This window comes from Sarcophilus harrisii, chromosome X, assembly GCF_902635505.1.
Source record: "Sarcophilus harrisii chromosome X, mSarHar1.11, whole genome shotgun sequence".
Taxonomy (NCBI): domain Eukaryota; kingdom Metazoa; phylum Chordata; class Mammalia; order Dasyuromorphia; family Dasyuridae; genus Sarcophilus; species Sarcophilus harrisii.
The window spans coordinates 62,581,942-62,604,614 of NC_045432.1; the positions used below are offsets into that span (position 1 = coordinate 62,581,942).

The 22,673-nt window shown below is 49.1% G+C and overlaps 1 protein-coding gene across 2 annotated transcripts in view; it reads left to right on the forward strand.

Moving 5' to 3' along the window:
* Window positions 1-22,673, forward strand: part of LOC100915461 (kelch-like protein 4) — a 257,692-nt gene that overhangs the window by 227,729 nt on the left and 7,290 nt on the right. For both annotated transcript variants that reach the window (XM_031944661.1, XM_031944662.1), the window contains exon 9: window positions 19,506-19,718. In XM_031944661.1, coding sequence (XP_031800521.1) covers window positions 19,506-19,718 — 213 coding nt within the window. The remainder of the gene's footprint in view (window positions 1-19,505; window positions 19,719-22,673) is intronic.

Here is a 22,673-nt window from a genome sequence, read left to right on the forward strand (position 1 = left end):
CAGAAGATTCTACCGTCAGAGCTATCCTGCTGGGCAGCGTTGTCCTTGGGTCTCCTTCTGGGTCAGGCGGGGTACTGTAGAGGCCACACTGTTCTCTAGTCCGGACTATCTTACTAGGGACTCCCCTCTACGTCAGGCAGGTCCTGCTAATTCCACTGTCTTACTAGACACCACATCTTGTTAACTCAGACTGTCCTGCTTAGCTGGGCTGTCCTGGGCCACTGTCCTGGGCAGACTTTCCTGCTGGGTCAGAGGGTATTGTTAAGTCATGCTTTTTCTAGACCAGACTATCTTACTAGGGAAGACTCCCCTCCTAAATCAGGCAGTCCTGCTAATTAACACTGTCTTACTAGACACCGCTGTCTTGTTAAGTCAGACTGTCCTGCTGCTTGGAAAGCTGTCCTGCTGGGTACACTGTCCTACTAGATTTGGACCCACTCTGCTGGGTCCTGCCTACTGTACTATTAGGCTGGGACTGTTTCTTCACACCAGACTCTCTTACGGACTTGACTCCTACTAGCCTAGTCTGTCCTTCTCTGCCAGCCTGTCCTTCTATGCTGAAGATTCTACAAACCAGGCTATGCTGCTGGGCATGATTGTCCTCTTGGGTCTCCTTCTAGGTCAGGCGGTACTGTTAAACCACACTGTTCTCCTAGTCAGGACTATCTTACTGGGAGGACTCCTCTAAATCAGGCAGTCCCTGCTAATTCACACTGTCTTACTAGACACCGCTGTCTTGTTAAGTCAGACTGTCTATTTGGCGGGCTCCTACTGGGCCAGACCTCCTGCTGGAGTCAGACATGCTGTTGGGCTGGGTTGTTTCTTCTACACCAGACTCTCTTACAGTTTCGAGCTATCTCTGCTTTCGTCATCCCTGCTCTGTAGCCTGTCCTTCTAAAGAAGATTCTACCAAATCAGGCTATCCTGCTGGGCAGCGTTGTCCTGCTTGGGTCTCCTGCTGGGTCAGGCGGTACTGTTAGGCCACACTGTTCTCCTAGACCAGACTATCTTACTAGGGAGGACTCCCCTCCTAAATCAGGCAGTCCTGCTAATTCACACTGTCTTACTGAACACACGCTGTGCTGTTAAAATTGAGACATCCTCCAGCCAGGTTGTCCTGCTGGGCCACACTGTCCTACTGGGCCAGACCTCCTGCTGGGTCAGAGGGTATTGTTAAGTCATGCTGTTCTAGACCAGACTATCTTACTAGGGAAGATTCCCCTCCTAAATCAGGCAGTCCTGCTAATTCACACTGTCTTACTAGACACCGCTGTCTTGTTAACTCAGACTGTCCTGCTTAGCTGGGCTGTCCTGCTGGGCCACACTGTCCTAGTAGACCAGACCATCCTGCTGGGTCAGACTGTACTGTTAGGCTGGGTTGTTCTTGTACAGACTCTCTGCGAGACTTGGCTCCTCCCTACTAGCCTAGTCTGTCCTTCTCTGCCAGCCTGTCCTTCTATGCCAGAAGATTCTACCAAACCAGACTATGCTTCGGGGCAGTGTTGTCCTGCTTGGGTCTCCTGCTGGGTCAGGCGGTACTGTTAGGCCACAATGTTCTCCTAGACCAGACTATCTTACTAGGGAGGACTCCCCTCCTAAATCAGGCAGTCCTGCTAATTCACACTGTCTTACTAGACACCGCTGTCTTGTTAAGTCAGACTGTCCTGCTTAGCCAGGTTGTCCTGCTGGGCCACACTGTCCTACTGGGCCAGACCTCCTGCTGGGTCAGACTATACTGTTAGGCTGGGTTGTTCTTCATCTATACCAGACTCTCTTACGAGACTGGACTCTCCTAGCCTAGTCTGTCCTGACTCTGCCAGCCTGTCCTTCTATGCCAGAAGATACTACTAGACCAGGCTATCCTGCTGGGCAGTGCTGTCCTACTGGGGTCTCCTGCTGGGCCAGGCGGTACTGTTAGGGCTGCCTGTTCTATGAGACCAGTCTGGACTATCCTACCCCAAATCAGGCTGTTCTGCTAAAGTCAGATTGTCTTACTGAACTCAACTGTCCCTGTTAAGTTAGACTGTCCTGCTATGGAAAACTCCTCTTAGACCAGGGTATCCTACTGGACTGGGCTCTCCTGCTGGGCACAACAGTCTTTATAGGCCATACTGTCTTACGTAGCCGGGCTGTTCTGCTGGGCCACAGGCCACTACTAATTTCAGAGCCTCCTGCTGGGTCAGGCAGTACTGTTAGGCTGGGTTGTTCCACTATACCAGACTCTCTTACTAGGTTGGATTCTCCTACTAAATTAGGATGTTCTGCTAAGTCACACTATCTTACTAGGCTCAGCTGTCCTCTTAAGTCAGATTGTTCTGCTTAATGGGCTGTCACTGCTGGGCCACACTGTCCCTACTGGAGCCCAGGCATGGCAGAGGTCTGGCCCAGAGTGTATTGTTAGGCCATACTGTTCTACTAGAACTGACTGTCTTACTAAGGAGGACTCCCCTCCTAAATCAGGCAGTCCTGCTAATTCACACTGTCTTACTAGACACCGCTGTCTTGTTAAGTCAGACTGTCCTGCTTAAGCCAGGCTATCTTAACAGGCCACACTGTCCTACTAGACCAGACCCTCCTGGATCAGACTGTACTGTTAGGCTGGGTTGTTTTCTGAACTCTCTTACGAGACTTCCGACTATCTACTAACACCGTCCTTCTCTGCCAGCCTGTCCTTCTATGCAGAAGATTCACCAAGCCAAGCTGTCCTGCTGGAGGCGTTGTCCTGTGGGTCTCCTGCTGGGTCAGGCGGTACTGTTAGGCCACACTGTTCATATAATAATCCATCAACAAGGCACTCATAAGGAAGAAGCTTGATTTTCGGCAAGTAACATCATAGAACCTTTTTATCATTATGAAAAAACAATGATTTGAAACATTTATTTGATCAAGAGCGGTTTATGGGAACAGTTCCTATTTTTGCCATATAGAAACTCATCATCCCTTTCCTGTATGATGTTACCATTTCTTTCCCAGTGGATGCTTTCCTTAGACCCAGATTAGCACTGGGCCTACCAGAACAGCTCTTAAAGTCACAAATAGGGTGGAATGACCTGGAGCCTGAAGATCTGAAATATTTGTCCTCTTGACACTAGGCTTAAGATAAATTCTCTTTCTCCTCATTCACAAAGTCATTGAGCCTGCCACTCCTTTAGAGTCCTTATGGTCTCTTGCCTCTACTATTGTAATAACTTTTTGAATTGAGCCTCCCTGTCTCAAATCTCTCCCTTCCAATTTATCTTCAATAGAGCTTCAAAGTGATATTACTTATAAGCTTTGGTTTCCTTACCACTCTCCTCTTCAAAATTCCATTGGTTCCCTGTGGCTTCTAGGAAATCGCGTTTTCTCCTTCACCCTCTCCCTCTTCTTTCTCCCTCGTTCCCTTTTTTTTCACTTTCACCCTGCTCTATTTACTATTTAAAACCCTACAAAATCTGATGCTAACCCTAATTTTCAGCCATATGAACAGACTGATAGAATTTTATATTGTATTTTATAATTTCATATTATTTCATATCACATGCCCCTTCATGTTCTCTACATTTCTTGAAGCTAGTCTGCTTGCTTCCCTGTATGTCATAGTCTTCTCTCCATTGCATGTCTTTTCTGGCCAAATTCCCTCACTGCTCCTTTCAGAATCAACCCCTCATATGAAGGCTCTCCTCATAATTCCACTTACTGGAACATGTTCTTCCCCACCCACTTTGAATTTATTTTGTATATATTTTCTTTTATTTTGACTTTCCTTGTGGGACTTTATTTAGCATGATTCCCCCTCCCCGTAGAATAGAAGCTCCTTGCTGATTTGGGGTTTGAATCTTTTTCAGTGGAAGTGAGCACACTGCTTAGGCCATAGTAGGTGCTTAATAAAATAGTTGTTGAGCTAGTGAACAAATGAATAAATAAATAAATGACTTGCACACTTTTTGAGGTTAGATCTGAATGACAAGATAAGAGCTGGACTTCCACCATGTTGTCTCTGTATTAGATTAATAAGATAATCAGGAAGAAATATGTACCTTGATACCTTCCAGACTCTGATCTCCATAAGAAAAGGAAGTTCTCCAGAAAAGTAATGGCTATCTTGTGGAGTTGCCCTGTTAGGTCAGACTATCCAGGCTGTCTTGCTAGGTTGGACTCTCCTGCTGGGTCAGGCTGTATTACTAGGTCAGGTGTTCTACTAGACCAGACTATCTTATGAGGTTGGACTCCCCATCTAAATCAGACTGTTCTACTAAATCAGACTCTCACTAGCCTCGGCTATCCTGGGCTGTCCTACTAGGCCAGGGTAACCTACTGGATTGGGCTCCTACTGGGCCAGGCTATCTTACTAGGCCAGAGGATATTGCTGGGCAAAACTATCCTGTTAAGCCATACTGTCTTGCTTAGCTGGGCTGTCCTGCTGGGCCAGACTGTCCTACTAGGCCAGACCCTCCTGTTGGGCCTGGCTGGGCTGTTCTACTAGAACAGACTGTCTTACCAGGTTGGACTATCCTACTACCCTAGTCTGTTATGCTGGGCCAGCCTGTACTTCTAGGCCAGACAATTCCCCTAGACCAGTGGTTCTCAAAGTATGGTCTAGAGAATCCTAGGGATCTCTAAAACCCTTTTAGAGGGTCTACAAATGCAAAATTTAGTTTTTATTTCCAATATGATAAATGTCTATAAATATAATCTAGATGAACAAAAACACTTTGGAGAGATCCTCAATAATTTTTAATAGGATAAAGATACTGAAAACAAAAGTTTGAGAACCATTTCCCTACACCAAGGCTATCCTGCTGGGCAGCGTTGTCCTGCTTGGGTCTCCTGCTGGGTCAGGCGGTACTGTTAGGCCACACTGTTCTCCTAGACCAGACTATCTTACTAGGAGGACTCCCCCTCCTAATCAAACGGTCCCTGCTAATTTCCACACTGTCTTACTAGACACGGCTGTGCTGTTAAGTCAGACTGTCTCCTATAGCTGGGCTGTCCTGCTTTCAAACCCCACTGTCCTACTAGACCTGACCACTCCTGCTGGGTCAGACTGTGTACTGTTAGGCTGGGTTGTTCTTCTACACCAGACTCTCTTCCGAGACTTGACTCTCCTACTAGCCTAGTCTGTCCTTCTCTGCCAGCCTGTCCTACTATGCCAGAAGATTCTACCAAACCAGGCTATCCTGCTGGGCAGCGTTGTCCTGCTTGGGTCTCCTGCTGGGTCAGGCGGTACTGATAAGGCCACTGCTGCCTAGACCAGACTATCTTACTAGGAGGACTCCTCTAATCAGGCAGTCTGCTAATTCACACTGTCTTCACTAGACACGCTGTATTAGAAGTCATACTGTCCTGTAGCCAGGTTACAGCCTGCTGGGCCACACACTGTCCCTACTAGGCCAGACCTCTGCTAGGTCAGAGGGTATTGTTAGAATCATGCTTCTAGACCAGACTATCTTGCTAGGGAAGACTCCCTCTAAATCAGGCAGTCCTGCTAGTCACTGTCTTACTAGACACCGCTGTCTTATTAAGTCAAGAACTGTCCTGTTGCTTGAGCTGTCCTGGGACTGACCTCCTGCTGGGTTGAACATGCTATTGAAGCTGGGAGTTGTTCTTCTTTCTACACTAGACTCTCTTCACGATACTTGACTGTCCTACCCCAGCCTGGTCTGTCCTGCTCTGCCCAGCCTGTCCTTCTAACAGAAGATTCTACAAACCAGGCTATCCTGCTGGGCAGCGTTGTCTGGGTCTCCTGCTGGGTCAAGTGAGTATAGGCCACACTATTCTCTGAACGGACTATCTTACTGGGGAGGACTCCCTCCTAAATCAGGCAGTCCTGCTAATTCACACTGTCTTACTAGACACCGCTGTCTTGTTAAGTCAGACTGTCCTGCTTAGCCAGGTTGTCCTGCTGGGCCACACTGTCCTACTGGGCCAGACCTCCTGCTGGGTCAGAGGGTATTGTTAAGTCATGCTGTTCTAGACCAGACTATCTTACTAGGGAAGATTCCCCTCCTAAAATCAAATGGTCCTGCTAATTCACACTGTCTTACTAGACACCGCTGTATTAAGTCAGACTGTCCTGTTAGCGGGCTGTCCCTACTGGGACTGACCTCCTGCTGGAGTCCAGACTGTACTGTTAGGCTGGATTTGTTCTTGTTGCTTCTAGCCTAGTCTGTCCTGCTCTGCCAGCCTGTCCTTCTATGCCAGAAGATTCTCCAAACCAGGCTATCCTGCTGGGCAGCGTTGTCCTGCTTGGGTCTCCTGCTGGGTCAGGCGGTACTGTTAGGCCACACTGTTCTCTAGACCGGACTATCTTACTGGGAGACTCCCCTCCTAAATCAGGCAGTCCTGCTGGTCACTGTCTTACTAGACACCACTGTCTTGTTAAGTCAGACTGGCCCTGTTTAGCCGGGCTGTCCTACTGGGCCAGACCTCCTGCTGGGTCAGACTATACTGTTAGGCTGGGTTGTTCTTCATCTATACCAGACTCTCTTACGAGACTGGACTATCCTACTAGCCTAGTAGGTCCTACTCTGCCAGCCTGTCCTTCTATGCCAGAAGATACTACTAGACCAGGCTATCCTGCTGGGCAGTGCTGTCCTACTGGGGTCTCCTGCTGGGCCAGGCGGTACTGTTAGGCCACACTGTTCTCCTGAGCCAGACTATCTTGGGAGGGCTCCTCCTAAATCAGGCAGTCCTGCTAATTCCACACTGTCTTACTAGACACCGCTGTACTTATTAAGTCAGACACCATAACAACTGGGCTGTCCTGGTGGGCCACACTGTCCTAGAGCCAGACCCTTCTGCTGGGTCAGACTGTACTATTGAGCTGGGTTGTTCTTGTACACCAGACTCTCTTAGAACTTGACTCTCCTACTAGCCTAGTCTGTCCTTCTCTGCCAGCCTGTCCTTCTATGCCAGAAGATTCTACCAAACCAGGCTATCCTGCTGGGCAGCGTTGTCCTGCTTGGGTCTCCTGCTGGGTCAGGCGGTACTGTTAGGCCACACTGTTCTCCTAGACCAGACTATCTTACTAGGGAGGACTCCCCTCCTAAATCAGGCAGTCCTGCTAATTCACACTGTCTTACTAGACACCGCTGTCTTGTTAAGTCAGACTGTCCTGCTTAGCTGGGCTGTCCTGCTGGGCCACACTGTCCTACTGGGCCAGACCTCCTGCTGGGTCAGAGGGTATTGTTAAGTCATGCTTTTCTAGACCAGACTATCTTACTAGGAAGACTCCTCCTAAATCAGGCAGTCCTGCTAATTAACACTGTCTTACTAGACACCGCTGTCTTGTTAAGTCAGACTGTCCTGCTTAGCTGGGCTGTCCTGCTGGGCCACACTGTCCTACTAGACCAGACCCTCCTGCTGGGTCATACTGTACTGTTAGGCTGGGTTGTTCTTCTACACCAGACTCTCTTACGAGACTTGACTCTCCTACTAGCCTAGTCTGTCCTTCTCTGCCAGCCTGTCCTTCTATGCCAGAAGATTCTACCAAACCAGGCTATCCTGCTGGGCAGCGTTGTCCTGCTTGGGTCTCCTGCTGGGTCAGGCGGTACTGTTAGGCCACACTGTTCTCCTAGACAGACTATCTTACTAGGGAGGACTCCCCTCCTAAATCAGGCAGTCCTGCTAATTCACACTGTCTTACTAGACACCACTGTCTTGTTAAGTCAGACTGTCCTGCTTAGCTGGGCTGTCCTGCTGGGCCACACTGTCCTACTAGACCAGACCCTCCTGCTGGGTCAGACTGTACTGTTAGGCTGGGTTGTTCTTCTACACCAGACTCTCTTACGAGACTTGACTATCCTACTAGCCTAGTCTGTCCTTCTCTGCCAGCCTGTCCTTCTATGCCAGAAGATTCTACCAAACCAGGCTATCCTCTGGGCAGCGTTGTCCTGCTTGGGTCTCCTGCTGGAGTCACGAGAGCTGTTACTGTTAGAGCCCACACACTGTTCTCCTAGACCAGACTATCTTACTAGGGAGGACTCCCCTCCTAAATCAGGCAGTCCTGCTAATTCACATAACACTAGACACCACTGTCTTGTTAACTCAGACTGTCCTGCTTAGCTGGGCTGTCCTGCTGGGCCACACTGTCCTACTGGGCCAGACCTCCTGCTGGGTCAGAGGGTATTGTTAAGTCATGCTTTTTCTAGACCAGACTATCTTACTAGGGAAGACTCCCCTCCTAAATCAGGCAGTCCTGCTAATGCTTTGTCTTACTAGACACACTGTCTTGTTAGAATCATACTGTCCTGTAGCTGGGCTGCCTCCTGCTGGGCCACACTGTCTACTAGACCAGACCCTGCCGTTCATATTGTACTATTAGGCTGGGTTGTTCTTCTTTTAGACTCTCTTACGAGACTTGACTCTCCTACTAGCCTAGTCTGTCCTTCTCTGCCAGCCTGTCCTTCTATGCCAGAAGATTCTACCAAACCAGGCTATCCTGCTGGGCAGCGTTGTCCTGCTTGGGGTCTCCCTTCTGGGTCAGGCGGTACTGTTAGGCCACACTGTTCTCCTAGTCCGGACTATCTCTTACTAGGGAGGACTCCCCTCCTAAATCAGGCAGTCCTGCTAATTCACACTGTCTTACTAGACACCGCTGTCTTGTTAAGTCAGACTGTCCTGTTTAGCCGGGCTGTCCTGGCCAGACCTCCTGCAGATTCAGACTGTGCACTGTTAGGCTGGGTTGTTCTTCACCCAGACTCTCTTGCGAGACTTGACTATCCTGGCCTAGTCTGTCCTGCTCTGCCAGCCTGTCCTTCCTGCCAGTTCTGCAAATCAGGTATCCTGCTGGGCGGCGTTGACACCTTGGGTCTCCTGCTGGGTCAGGCGGTGCTGTTGGGCACTGTTCTCTAGTCGGACTATCTTCAGGAGGACTCCTCCTAAATCAGGCAGTCCTGCTAAGTCACTATCTTACTAGGCTCAGCTGTCCTCTTAGGGTGATTGTTCTGCTTAGCTGGGCTGTCCTGCACTGAGCTTCTACTATTCTATTGGGCCAGACCTCCTGGGTCAGAGAACATTGTTAAATCATGCTGTTCTGGAGCCAGACTATCTTTTCAAGGAGAAGACTCCCTCGTCAGAGCGGTCACTAATTCACACTGTCTTACTAGACACCGCTGTCTTGTTAAGTCAGACTGTCCTGCTTAGCTGGGCTGTCCTGCTGGGCCACACTGTCCTACTAGACCAGACCCTCCTGCTGGGTCAGACTGTACTGTTAGGCTGGGTTGTTCTTCTACACCAGACTCTCTTACGAGACTTGACTCTCCTACTAGCCTAGTCTGTCCTTCTCTGCCAGCCTGTCCTTCTATGCCAGAAGATTCTGCAAACCAGACTAGCACTTCAGGCAGTGTTGTCCTACTTGGGTCTCCCTGCTGGGTCTTGAAAGCCCCGAGTCCTGGTGAGCTAATGTTCTCCTAGACCAGACTATCTTACTAGGGAGGACTCCCCTCCTAAATCAGGCAGTCCTGCTAATTCACACTGTCTTACTAGACACCGCTGTCTTGTTAAGTCATACTGTCCTGCTTAGCCAGGTTGTCCTGCTGGGCCACACTGTCCTACTGGGCCAGACCTCCTGCTGGGTCAGACTATACTGTTAGGCTGGGTTGTTCTTCATCTATACCAGACTCTCTTACGAGACTGGACTCTCCTACTAGCCTAGTCTGTCCTGCTCTGCCAGCCTGTCCTTCTATGCCAGAAGATCCTACTAGACCAGGCTATCCTGCTGGGCAGTGCTGTCCTACTGGGGTCTCCTGTTGGGCCAGGCGGTACTGTTAGGGCTGCCTGTTCTATGAGACCAGTCTGGACTATCCTACTAAATCAGGCTGTTCTGCTAAGTCAGATTGTCTTACTAGACTCAACTGTCCTGTTAAGTTAGACTGTCCTGCTATGCTAGGCTTTCCTCTTAGACCAGGGTATCCTACTGGACTGGGCTCTCCTGCTGGGCACAACAGTCTTTATAGGCCATACTGTCTTACTTAGCCGGGCTGTTCTGCTGGGCCACACAGTCCTACTAGGCCAGAGCCTCCTGCTGGGTCAGGCAGTACTGTTAGGCTGGGTTGTTCCACTATACCAGACTCTCTTACTAGGTTGGATTCTCCTACTAAATTAGGATGTTCTGCTAAGTCAAACTATCTTACTAGGCTCAGCTGTCCTCTTAAGTCAGATTGTTCTGCTTAGCTGGGCTGTCCTGCTGGGCCACACTGTCCTACTGGGCCAGACGCAGCAGGAGGGTCTGGCCCAGAGTGTATTGTTAGGCCATACTGTTCTACTAGAACTGACTGTCTTACTAAGGAGGACTCCCCTCCTAAATCAGGCAGTCCTGCTAATTCACACTGTCTTACTAGACACCGCTGTCTTGTTAAGTCAGACTGTCCTGCTTAGCTGGGCTATCCTGCTGGGCCACACTGTCCTACTAGACCAGACCCTCCTGCTGGATCAGACTGTACTGTTAGGCTGGGTTGTTTTTCTACACCAGACTCTCTTACGAGACTTGACTATCCTACTAGCCTCGTCTGTCCTTCTCTGCCAGCCTGTCGCTGTACCCAGAGATTCTACCGACCAGGCTATCCTGCTGCAGGAGCGTTGTCCTACTTGGGTCTCCTGCTGGGTCAGGCGGTACTGTTAGGCCACCTGTTCTCCTAGTCCGGACTATCTTACTAGGGAGGACTCCCCTCCTAAATCAGGCAGTCCTGCTAATTCACACTGTCTTACTAGACACCGCTGTCTTGTTAAGTCAGACTGTCCTGTTTAGCCGGGCTGTCCTACTGGGCCAGACCTCCTGCTGGGTCAGACTGTACTGTTAGGCTGGGTTGTTCTTCTACACCAGACTCTCTTACGAGACTTGACTATCCTACTAGCCTAGTCTGTCCTGCTCTGCCAGCCTGTCCTTCTATGCCAGAAGATTCTACCAAATCAGGCTATCCTGCTGGGCAGCGTTGTCCTGCTTGGGTCTCCTGCTGGGTCAGGCGGTACTGTTAGGCCACACTGTTCTCCTAGTCCGGACTATCTTACTAAGGAGGACTCCCCTCCTAAATCAGGCAGTCCTGCTAAGTCACACTATCTTACTAGGCTCAGCTGTCCTCTTAAGTCAGATTGTTCTTGCCCAGCTGGAGAAACAGCCACTGCTAAACCACACACTGTCTATTAGGCCGGACTCCTGCTGGGTCAGAGGTATTGTTAAGTCATACTGGCTAGACCAGGCCTCTTACTGGGGAGGCTCCCTCCTAAATCAGGCAGTCCTGCTAATTCACACTATACTAGACACAGCTGTCTTGTGGAGTCAGACTGTCCCACTTAACTTAGCTGGGCTCCTGCTAGACCACCTGTCCTGGAATGAACCCTCCTGCTGGGTCAGACTGTACTCTGTTAGAGCTGGGTTGTTCTTGTACACCAGACTCTCTTCTGAGACTTGACTCTCCCTACTAGCCTAGTCTGTCCTTCTCTGCCCTGTCCTTCTAGCAAGAGATTCTACCAAACTAGGCTATCATGGGGCCCAGCGTTGTCCTGCTTGGGTCTCCTGCTGGGTCAGGCGGTACTGTTAGGCCCACTGTTCTCCTAGACCGGACTATCTTACTAGGGAGGACTCCCCTCCTAAATCAGGCAGTCCTGCTAATTCACACTGTCTTAGTAGACACCGCTGTCTTGTTAAGTCAGACTGTCCTGTTTAGCCGGGCTGTCCTACTGGGCCAGACCTCCTGCTGGGTCAGAAAATACTGTTAGGCTGGGCTGTTCTTCGTCTATACCAGACTCTCTTACGAGACTGGACTATCCTACTAGCCTAGTCGGTCCTTCTCTGCCAGCCTGTCCTACTATGAAGATTCTACCAAACCAGGCTATCCTGGGCAGCGTTGTCCGCTTGGGTCTCCTGCTGGGTCAGGCGGTACTGATAGGCCACACTGTTCTCCTAGACCAGACTATCTTACTAGGGAGGACTCCCCTCCTAAATCAGGCAGTCCTGCTAATTCACACTGTCTTACTAGACACCGCTGTCTTGTTAAGTCAGATTGTCCAGTTTAGCCGGGCTGTCCTACTGGGACTGACCTCCTGCTGGGTCAGACTGTACTGTTAGGCTGGGTTGTTCTTCTACACTAGACTCTCTTACGATACTTGACTATCCTACTAGCCTAGTCTGTCCTGCTCTGCCAGCCTGTCCTTCTATGCCAGAAGATTCTACCAAACCAGGCTATCCTGCTGGGCAGCGTTTTCCTGCAGGTCTCCTGCTGGGTCAGGCGGTGCTATGAGCCACTGTTCTCCTAGACCCGGGTTATCACTTACTAGGGAGGACTCCCCTCCTAAATCAGGCAGTCCTGCTAATTCACACTGTCTTAGTAGACACCGCTGTCTTGTTAAGTCAGACTGTCCTGTTTAGCCGGGCTGTCCTACTGGGCCAGACCTCCTGCTGGGTCAGACTATACTGTTAGGCTGGGTTGTTCTTCATCTATACCAGACTCTCTTACGAGACTGGACTATCCTACTAGCCTAGTAGATTTCTCTGCCAGCCTGTCCTTCTGTGCAGAGATACTACTAGACCAGGCTATCCTGCTGGGCAGTGCTGTCCTACTGGGGTCTCCTGCTGGGCCAGGCGGTACTGTTAGGCCACACTGTTCTCCCAGACCAGACTATCTTACTAGGGAGGACTCCCCTCCTAAATCAGGCAGTCCTGCTAATTCACACTGTCTTACTAGACACCGCTGTCTTGTTAAGTCAGACTGTCCTGCTTAGCCAGGTTGTCCTGCTAGGTACACTACCTACCTCGTTTCCAGACCTCCTGCTGGGTCAGAGGGTATTGTTAAGTCATGCTGTTCTGGAGCCAGACTATCTTGCTGGGAAGATTCCCTCCTAAATCAGGCAGTCCTGCTAACTTCACTGTCTTACTAGACACCGCTGTCTTGTTAACTCAGACTGTCACATAGCTGGGCTGTGTCCTGCTGGGCCACTGTCTAGTGAGCCAGACCCTCCCTGCTGGGTCAGACTGTACTGTTAGGCTGGGTTGTTCTTCTACACCAGACTCTCTTACGAGACTTGACTATCCTACTAGCCTAGTCTGTCCTGCTCTGCCAGCCTGTCCTTCTATGCCAGAAGATTCTACCAAATCAGGCTATCCTGCTGGGCAGCGTTGTCCTGCTTGGGTCTCCTTCTGGGTCAGGCGGTACTGTTAGGCCACACTGTTCTCCTAGTCCGGACTATCTTACTAGGGAGGACTCCCCTCCTAAATCAGGCAGTCCTGCTAATTCACACTGTCTTACTAGACACCGCTGTCTTGTTAAGTCAGACTGTCCTGTTTAGCCGGGCTGTCCTACTGGGCCAGACCTCCTGCTGGGTCAGACTGTACTGTTAGGCTGGGCTGTTCCTCTACACCGACTCTCTTGAACTTGACTATCCTGCCCTAGTCTGTCCTGCTCACCAGCCTGTCCTTCTATGCCAGAAGATTCTACCAAATCAGGCTATCCTGCTGGGCAGCGTTGTCCTGCTTGGGTCTCCTGCTGGGTCAGGCGGTACTGTTAGGCCACACTGTTCTCCTAGTCCGGACTATCTTACTAAGGAGGACTCCCCTCCTAAATCAGGCAGTCCTGCTAAGTCACACTATCTTACTAGGCTCAGCTGTCCTCTTAAGTCAGATTGTTCTGCTTAGCTGGGCTGTCCTGCTGGGCTACACTGTCCTATTGGGCCAGACCTCCTGCTGGGTCAGAGGGTATTGTTAAGTCATGCTGTTCTAGACCAGACTATCTTACTAGGGAAGACTCCCCTCCTAAATCAGGCAGTCCTGCAAATTCACACTGTCTTACTAGACACCGCTGTCTTGTTAAGTCAGACTGTCCTGCTTAGCTGGGCTGTCCTGCTGGGCCACACTGTCCTACTAGACCAGACCCTCCTGCTGGGTCAGACTGTACTGTTAGGCTGGGTTGTTCTTGTACACCAGACTCTCTTACGAGACTTGACTCTCCTACTAGCCTAGTCTGTCCTTCTCTGCCAGCCTGTCCTTCTATGCCAGAAGATTCTACCAAACCAGACTATGCTTTTGGGGCAGCGTTGTCATAAACGGGTCTCCCCTGCTGGGTCAGGCGGTACTGTTAGGCCACAATGTTCTCCTAGACCAGACTATCTTACTAGGGAGGACTCCCCTCCTAAATCAGGCAGTCCTGCTAATTCACACTGTCTTACTAGACACCGCTGTCTTGTTAAGTCATACTGTCCTGCTTAGCCAGGTTGTCCTGCTGGGCCACACTGTCCTACTGGGCCAGACCTCCTGCTGGGTCAGAGGGTATTGTTAAGTCATGCTGTTCTAGACCAGACTATCTTACTAGGGAAGACTCCCCTCCTAAATCAGGCAGTCCTGCTAATTCACACTGTCTTACTAGACACCGCTGTCTTGTTAAGTCAGACTGTCCTGCTTAGCCGGGCTGTCCTGCTGGGCCACACTGTCCTATTGGGCCAGACCTCCTGCTGGGTCAGATGATACTGTTAGGCTGGGCTGTTCTTCGTCTATACCAGACTCTCTTACGAGACTGGACTATCCTACTAGCCTAGTCTGTCCTGCTCTGCTAGCCTGTCCTTCTATGCCAGAAGATCCTACTAGACCAGGCTATCCTGCTGGGCAGCGTTGTCCTGCTTGGGTCTCCTTTTGGGTCAGGCGGTACTGTTAGGCCACACTGTTCTCCTAGACCAAAGTATCTTAATAGGGAGGACTCCCCTCCTAAATCAGGCAGTCCTGCTAATTCACACTGTCTTAGTAGACACCGCTGTCTTGTTAAGTCAGACTGTCCTGTTTAGCCGGGCTGTCCTACTGGGCCAGACCTCCTGCTGGGTCAGACTGTACTGTTAGGCTGGGTTGTTCTACCACACCAGACTCTCTTACGAGACTTAACTGTCCTACTAGCCTAGTCTGTCCTGCTCTGCCATTCAGCCCTTCTATGCAGAAGATTCTACCAAAATCAGGCTATCCTGCTGGGCAGCGTTGTCCTATGGGTCTCCTTCTGGGGTCAAGGCGGTACTGTTAAACACTGTTTCTCTAGTCGGACTATCTTACTGAGGAGGACTCCCTCTAAATCAGGCAGTCCTGCTAGTCACCCACTGTCTTAAGTAGACACAATAACATTAAGTCAGACTGTCCTGTTTAGCCGGGCTGTCCTACTGGGCCAGACCTCCTGCTGGATCGAACTGTACTGGTAGGCTGGGTTCCCTACTGCACCAGACTCTCTTCACGAGACTTGACTGTCCCTGCTAGCTAGTCTGTCCTGCTCTGCCAGCCTGTGTATGCCCAGAGATTCTACCAAATCAGGCTATCTGCTGGGCGGCGTTGTCTACTTGGTCTCCTTCTGGGTCAGTGCCTGTTAGGCCACACACTGTTCTCCCTAGTCCGGACTATCTTACTGGGGCTCCTCTAAATCAGGCAGTCCTGCTAATTCACACTGTCTTACTAGACACCGCTGTCTTGTTAAGTCAGACTGTCACAGTATTTAGCGGGCTGTCCTAGGCCAGACCTCCTGCTAGGTCAGACTAACACTGTTAGGCTGGGTTGTTCTTCTACACCAGACTCTCTTACGAGACTTGACTATCCTACTAGCCTAGTCTGTCCTGCTCTGCTTCGCCTTCTAGCAGAAGATGCTACTAGACCAGGCTATCCTGCTGGGCAGTGCTGTCCCTGCCTGGGGTCTCCTGCTGGGGAGCCGAAGCGCGGTGCTGTTTAAGGCACACCATTCTCTGGAGCCAGACTATCTTACAAGGAGGACTCCCCTCCTAAATCAGGCAGTCCTGCTAATTCACACTGTCTTACTAGACACCGCTGTCTTATTAAGTCAGACTGTCCTGCTTAGCCAGGTTGTCCTGCTGGGCCACACTGTCCTACTGACCAGGCCTCCTGCTGGGTCAGAGGTATTGTTAAGTCATGCTGTTCTAGACCAGACAATCTTACTAGGGAAGACTCCCCTCCTAAATCAGGCAGTCCTGCTAATTAACACTGTCTTACTAGACACCACTGTCTTGTTAAGTCAGACTTTCCTGCTTAGCTGGGCTGTCCTGCTGGAACCTGCTGTCCTACTAGACCCAGACCTCCACCAGGTCATACTGTACTGTTCAAACAGGTTTCTTCTACACCAGACTCTCTTCACAGACTTGACTCCCTACTAGCCTAGTCTGTCCCTTCCTCTGCCAGCCTGTCCCTTCTATGCCAGAAGATTCTACCAAGCAGGCTATCCTGCTGGGCAGCGTTGTCCTGCTTGGGTCTCCTTTGGGTCAGGCCCGGTACTGTTGAGCCACACTGTTCTCCTAGACAAGAAATGTCTGCCAAGGGAGGACTCCCTCACAATCAGGCAGTCCACCACTAATTCACACTGTCTTAGTAGACACCGCTGTCTTGTTAAGTCAGACTGTCCTGTTTTAAGCGGAAGGCTGTCCCTACTGGGCCGAACCTCCTGCTGGGTCCAGACTGTGCTATTAGGCTGAGACATTCTTCTACACCCAGACTCTCTTGAACTTGACTATCCTACCCAGCCTAGTCTGTCCCTGCTCCCTCCAGCCTGTCCTTCTATGCCAGAAGATTCTACCAAATCAGGCTATCCTGCTGGGCAGCGTTGTCCTTGGGTCTCCTTCTGGGTCAGGCGGGGTACTGTAGAGGCCACACTGTTCTCTAGTCCGGACTATCTTACTAGGGACTCCCCTCTACGTCAGGCAGGTCCTGCTAATTCCACTGTCTTACTAGACACCACTGTCTTGTTAACTCAGACTGTCCTGCTTAGCTGGGCTGTCCTGGGCCACTGTCCTGGGCAGACTCTCCTGCTGGGTCAGAGGGTATTGTTAAGTCATGCTTTTTCTAGACCAGACTATCTTACTAGGGAAGACTCCCCTCCTAAATCAGGCAGTCCTGCTAATTAACACTGTCTTACTAGACACCGCTGTCTTGTTAAGTCAGACTGTCCTGCTTAGCTAGGCTGTCCTGCTGGGCACACTGTCCTACTAGATTTGGACCCACTCTGCTGGGTCCTGCCTACTGTACTATTAGGCTGGGACTGTTTCTTCACACCAGACTCTCTTACGGACTTGACTCCTACTAGCCTAGTCTGTCCTTCTCTGCCAGCCTGTCCTTCTATGCCAGAAGATTCTACCAAACCAGGCTATGCTGCTGGGCAGCGTTGTCCTGCTTGGGTCTCCTTCTGGGTCAGGCGGTACTGTTAGGCCACACTGTTCTCCTAGTCCGGACTATCTTACTGGGAGGACTCCTCTAAATCAGGCAGTCCCTGCTAATTCACACTGTCTTACTGAGCACCGCTGTCTTGTTAAGTCAGACTGTCTATTTGGCGGGCTCCTACTGGGCCAGACCTCCTGCTGGGTCAGACTGTACTGTTAGGCTGGGTTGTTCTTCTACACCAGACTCTCTTACAGTTTCGAGCTATCTCTGCTTTCGTCATCCCTGCTCTGTAGCCTGTCCTTCTAACGAAGATTCTACCAAATCAGGCTATCCTGCTGGGCAGCGTTGTCCTGCTTGGGTCTCCTGCTGGGTCAGGCGGTACTGTTAGGCCACACTGTTCTCCCAGACCAGACTATCTTACTAGGGAGGACTCCCCTCCTAAATCAGGCAGTCCTGCTAATTCACACTGTCTTACTGAACACACGCTGTGCTGTTAAAATTGAGACATCCTCCAGCCAGGTTGTCCTGCTGGGCCACACTGTCCTACTGGGCCAGACCTCCTGCTGGGTCAGAGGGTATTGTTAAGTCATGCTGTTCTAGACCAGACTATCTTACTAGGGAAGATTCCCCTCCTAAATCAGGCAGTCCTGCTAATTCACACTGTCTTACTAGACACCGCTGTCTTGTTAACTCAGACTGTCCTGCTTAGCTGGGCTGTCCTGCTGGGCCACACTGTCCTAGTAGACCAGACCCTCCTGCTGGGTCAGACTGTACTGTTAGGCTGGGTTGTTCTTCTACAGACTCTCTGCGAGACTTGACTCTCCTACTAGCCTAGTCTGTCCTTCTCTGCCAGCCTGTCCTTCTATGCCAGAAGATTCTACCAAACCAGACTATGCTTCGGGGCAGTGTTGTCCTGCTTGGGTCTCCTGCTGGGTCAGGCGGTACTGTTAGGCCACAATGTTCTCCTAGACCAGACTATCTTACTAGGGAGGACTCCCCTCCTAAATCAGGCAGTCCTGCTAATTCACACTGTCTTACTAGACACCGCTGTCTTGTTAAGTCAGACTGTCCTGCTTAGCCAGGTTGTCCTGCTGGGCCACACTGTCCTACTGGGCCAGACCTCCTGCTGGGTCAGACTATACTGTTAGGCTGGGTTGTTCTTCATCTATACCAGACTCTCTTACGAGACTGGACTCTCCTACTAGCCTAGTCTGTCCTGCTCTGCCAGCCTGTCCTTCTATGCCAGAAGATACTACTAGACCAGGCTATCCTGCTGGGCAGTGCTGTCCTACTGGGGTCTCCTGCTGGGCCAGGCGGTACTGTTAGGGCTGCCTGTTCTATGAGACCAGTCTGGACTATCCTACCCCAAATCAGGCTGTTCTGCTAAAGTCAGATTGTCTTACTGAACTCAACTGTCCCTGTTAAGTTAGACTGTCCTGCTATGGAAAACTCCTCTTAGACCAGGGTATCCTACTGGACTGGGCTCTCCTGCTGGGCAACAGTCTTTATAGGCCATACTGTCTTGTAGCCAGGCTGTTCTGCTGGGCCACAGGCCACTACTAATTTCAGAGCCTCCTGCTGGGTCAGGCAGTACTGTTAGGCTGGGTTGTTCCACTATACCAGACTCTCTTACTAGGTTGGATTCTCCTACTAAATTAGGATGTTCTGCTAAGTCAAACTATCTTACTAGGCTCAGCTGTCCTCTTAAGTCAGATTGTTCTGCTTAATGGGCTGTCACTGCTGGGCCACACTGTCCCTACTGGAGCCCAGGCATGGCAGAGGTCTGGCCCAGAGTGTATTGTTAGGCCATACTGTTCTACTAGAACTGACTGTCTTACTAAGGAGGACTCCCCTCCTAAATCAGGCAGTCCTGCTAATTCACACTGTCTTACTAGACACCGCTGTCTTGTTAAGTCAGACTGTCCTGCTTAAGCCAGGCTATCTTAACAGGCCACACTGTCCTACTAGACCAGACCCTCCTGGATCAGACTGTACTGTTAGGCTGGGTTGTTTTCTGAACTCTCTTACGAGACTTCCGACTATCTACTAACACCGTCCTTCTCTGCCAGCCTGTCCTTCTATGCAGAAGATTCACCAAGCCAAGCTGTCCTGCTGGAGGCGTTGTCCTGTGGGTCTCCTGCTGGGTCAGGCGGTACTGTTAGCCCTTAACAATTTAAATGCTTCAAGAACTAAAACAACCATAATTGTAGTAGTGAAATTTTAGGCTCTAGCTGAGGGATAGGAAAAGACTCAGTTTATAGCATATGACCTTCTTTGTCTACTCCAAAACTCAGCGCTGCTATTAATTAGAATCTCTATAATATTTCAATGATTTTTCCATGGCTTCTTCCTTGCTCATTCACTTTAAGAAATGGAGAACATCATACCATTCTCTTTCTTTTTCTAGATTATATGCTGTTGGTGGACGCGATGGAAGCTCCTGTTTAAAGTCTATGGAGTGTTTTGACCCTCACACCAATAAATGGAGTATTTGTGCATCGATGTCAAAGAGGCGGGGCGGCGTTGGGGTTGCTACGTACAATGGATTGTTATATGTTGTTGGAGGCCATGATGCCCCTGCATCCAGCCACTGCTCCAGGCTTTCTGATTCTGTGGAAAGGTACCTTTTCTTGCTTTCTTATTTCTCTCTTCCTTATCCCCTTCTTTCCCTGCCCTTCCATTTGTCCTTCCTTTTTCCCCTTTCCCTCACTTCTTTTTCTTTCTTTCCATTCCTTCCTCAGTTTCTTGCCCTCTCTTCCTCCCTTCCTGCCCCTCCCTTTGCTTCTTCTTGCTTTGCTGCGCTTCCTTCTATTTTCTTCCTCTCTATAAATTAATTATACAAAATTTTACTTAGCTCATGCTAAGCACTATGCTAGGAACTATTGGAGAAACAGTAGGAGACAGGATCCCCATCCTCTATGAGTTAATGAGGTGTGACTGTACAGATCGTTCTTTTTACAAACATCAGAACATTGAATAAGCCTTGTGCTTCATTCAGAGTAGTCATCTGCTAGGGACTAGGTAAGTACGCTTAGCCCAAAGAGGCTGCCATGGTTATGAATTTGGGAGCATCACATCTGGAATTGCCTTCAGAGCCATGTTAGGCCCAGCCACCCACACATATGTATTTTATGTCTCCTCACTGTAGTTTCAGCATGATTTTTTTCCTTCCCTATTGCCCCTAGACCTCCCACCATAATAATCATTCCTGAGATTAACTTACTGATGTTATTTAGCAAACTTAGCTCATTATGACATTTGGCTGCTTCAGAAATAAAGTCCACCCTCAGAGGCCACAGTGGTTCATGAGCATGTCCTACAGGCTTGAGTGTTGGATAGATGTGATCCACCCTGCTGTTCCTGACCATCTGGAGAGGTTAGCAAAAGCTGTCTGTGTCTTGTTTAGGTGTCCACCAGAAAGCATAACAAACACCTTCAGGTCCTTATGTGTATGCTTTTCCTGACAAAGAGAGCAGCAGATAAAATCCCAGAGTTACAGAATGTGAAAACTGATTGGGACCTCACAGATCATCCTTTCCTAATTGCTGGTCCATAGCCCAAGACAAATCCCTAAGACATTTTACTACCATAGCCCTTCCTCAAAACCAAAACCACTAGAAACTCTGTATTCTGACTTTTTTAACCTCAGACTCCTGGTCTGTGGCCCTGAGGCACCAAAGAAGTACCTCCCATATAGGATACTCCAGATAGAGAATTTATAATTTAGTGTGGCTTGGAAAATATTCCTAGAGAGCATCTAGTTCAACTCTTCATTTAAAAGAAATCAAGCCCAGGGAGGTAAAATAAGACTTTTATCAAAGGTTACATAGCAAGGATCCCAGTTTTTTTCCTGGGCTCTCCTCCATATGGTACTTATAAGACTGTGGGAGATAAGCATAGATTATTGGCTATATAATAAAATAAACCTTTTCATTCTACTTCCGGACAAAAAAGGCATCTTACCAAAGCAACAAAGCCTTTTAGCCCTGATCAGTCTAAAATTTCCATTTCCAACAAGGGCCCAAGGGCTGAGTCACACAGTCAGCTGGAAAAAAATCAGGGAATCTTTGGGCACGTCGAGTACAGACCTCATTACAAGTACATTCTGAAGTGGGAAACTGTAGCCACAGTGAGAAAATACGACGTGTCTGGGAGCAGTGAAATAATCAGTTGCAAGAGTTTCCTCTTTTTTAGATTTAAGGAGAATTATTTTAAAGACAACATATATTCAGAGTGACCTGCATGAGTTTGAAAAAATGGTCAGGCACCTAATTTCCCTAATATGGCCTAAAGAAATTCACCCCCAAGACAAATAAAGTTGATTTGAACTCTAGGAAAGTTATCTAGGTATTTGATTTTGATTTTAGACCACAAAAATTAACATCTTGAATTCTATACAGACAGAATAATGTACATGGAAGAGTAAGTTAATTGCTACTTCATCAGCTAATGCATAATAACAAGTAAAAATAGGAGTGTGGACGAGAGGCTATGTGGGACAATGGAGTTATCCAGAGTTAGTCAGAAGGAACTGGATTCACATGCCAGTTCTGGATAGCTTGGAAGATTCTCTGACCTCTGGGCCTTGTTTTTGTCAACTCACTTATCAGGAGGATACACAAGATGACCTCTAAGGTCACTTCCAGCCCCGAATCTAAAAGCCTGTGTTTTAATTAGTGTGAGCAAGTTACCCATGAAGGAGAAAGTTGAATAAAGGATGTCCCAAAAAGAAATGTAGGAGTATATAAGGAAGATGGATTGAAAACATAAAGAGAGCCAGGGATATATAGGCACGCCCTGGATCTTTGAAATGTCAAGAGAACATAAAGAAGACTCCCAGCATATTGGGCAGATTTACTGTGATAAAGGCATAATGGAAAGTTACACAGGGATGAGGTATTATCTACCTTGTCGGAGAGAGTAGCCACATCGATGATACCATAGATCCAATGGAACACCGGAGTATGCTTTACGCACATCCGGTGTGGCTCGTTGTGTATTCACATCCATATGGGGCAGCTAGGAAGCACTGTAGTGGATAGAGTGCCAGGCCTGGAATCAGGAAGACTGAATGCAAATGCAGCTTCAGATACTGACTAATTATGTGACCCTGGGCAAGTCATTTAACTCTCTCCCCCTCCCTCATTTGCTTCAGTTCCCTCATCTGTAGAATGGGGTTCATAATAGTACCTACCTCCCAAGGTGGTTGTGAGGTTCAAATGAGATAATAATTGGAAAACATTTAGCATAATCCCTGGCACAGAGTAAGAAGCTATATAAATATTGGCATGACTCATGCCATGTTGAGATTTTATTAATTTCTTCATTGTGGAAAACATTTGTTCCATAGTGAAGACCCTAAGCTGCAATTGGAAAGTATGTAGAAGATGCTTTTAGCATGAGATGGTGCATTGTTTGCCGCTCAGCATCTCTGAGAGGACTTATGTCCTAACACATGGCTCTCTGAAGGATCATAGTCAGAAAACAGGGTCCCATCAGTGCTGTGCATTTTTACAAGGTAGATGTAAAGTTGACCTCAGCAAAGCACCAAATAAATTAGTAACATTACTTTTAT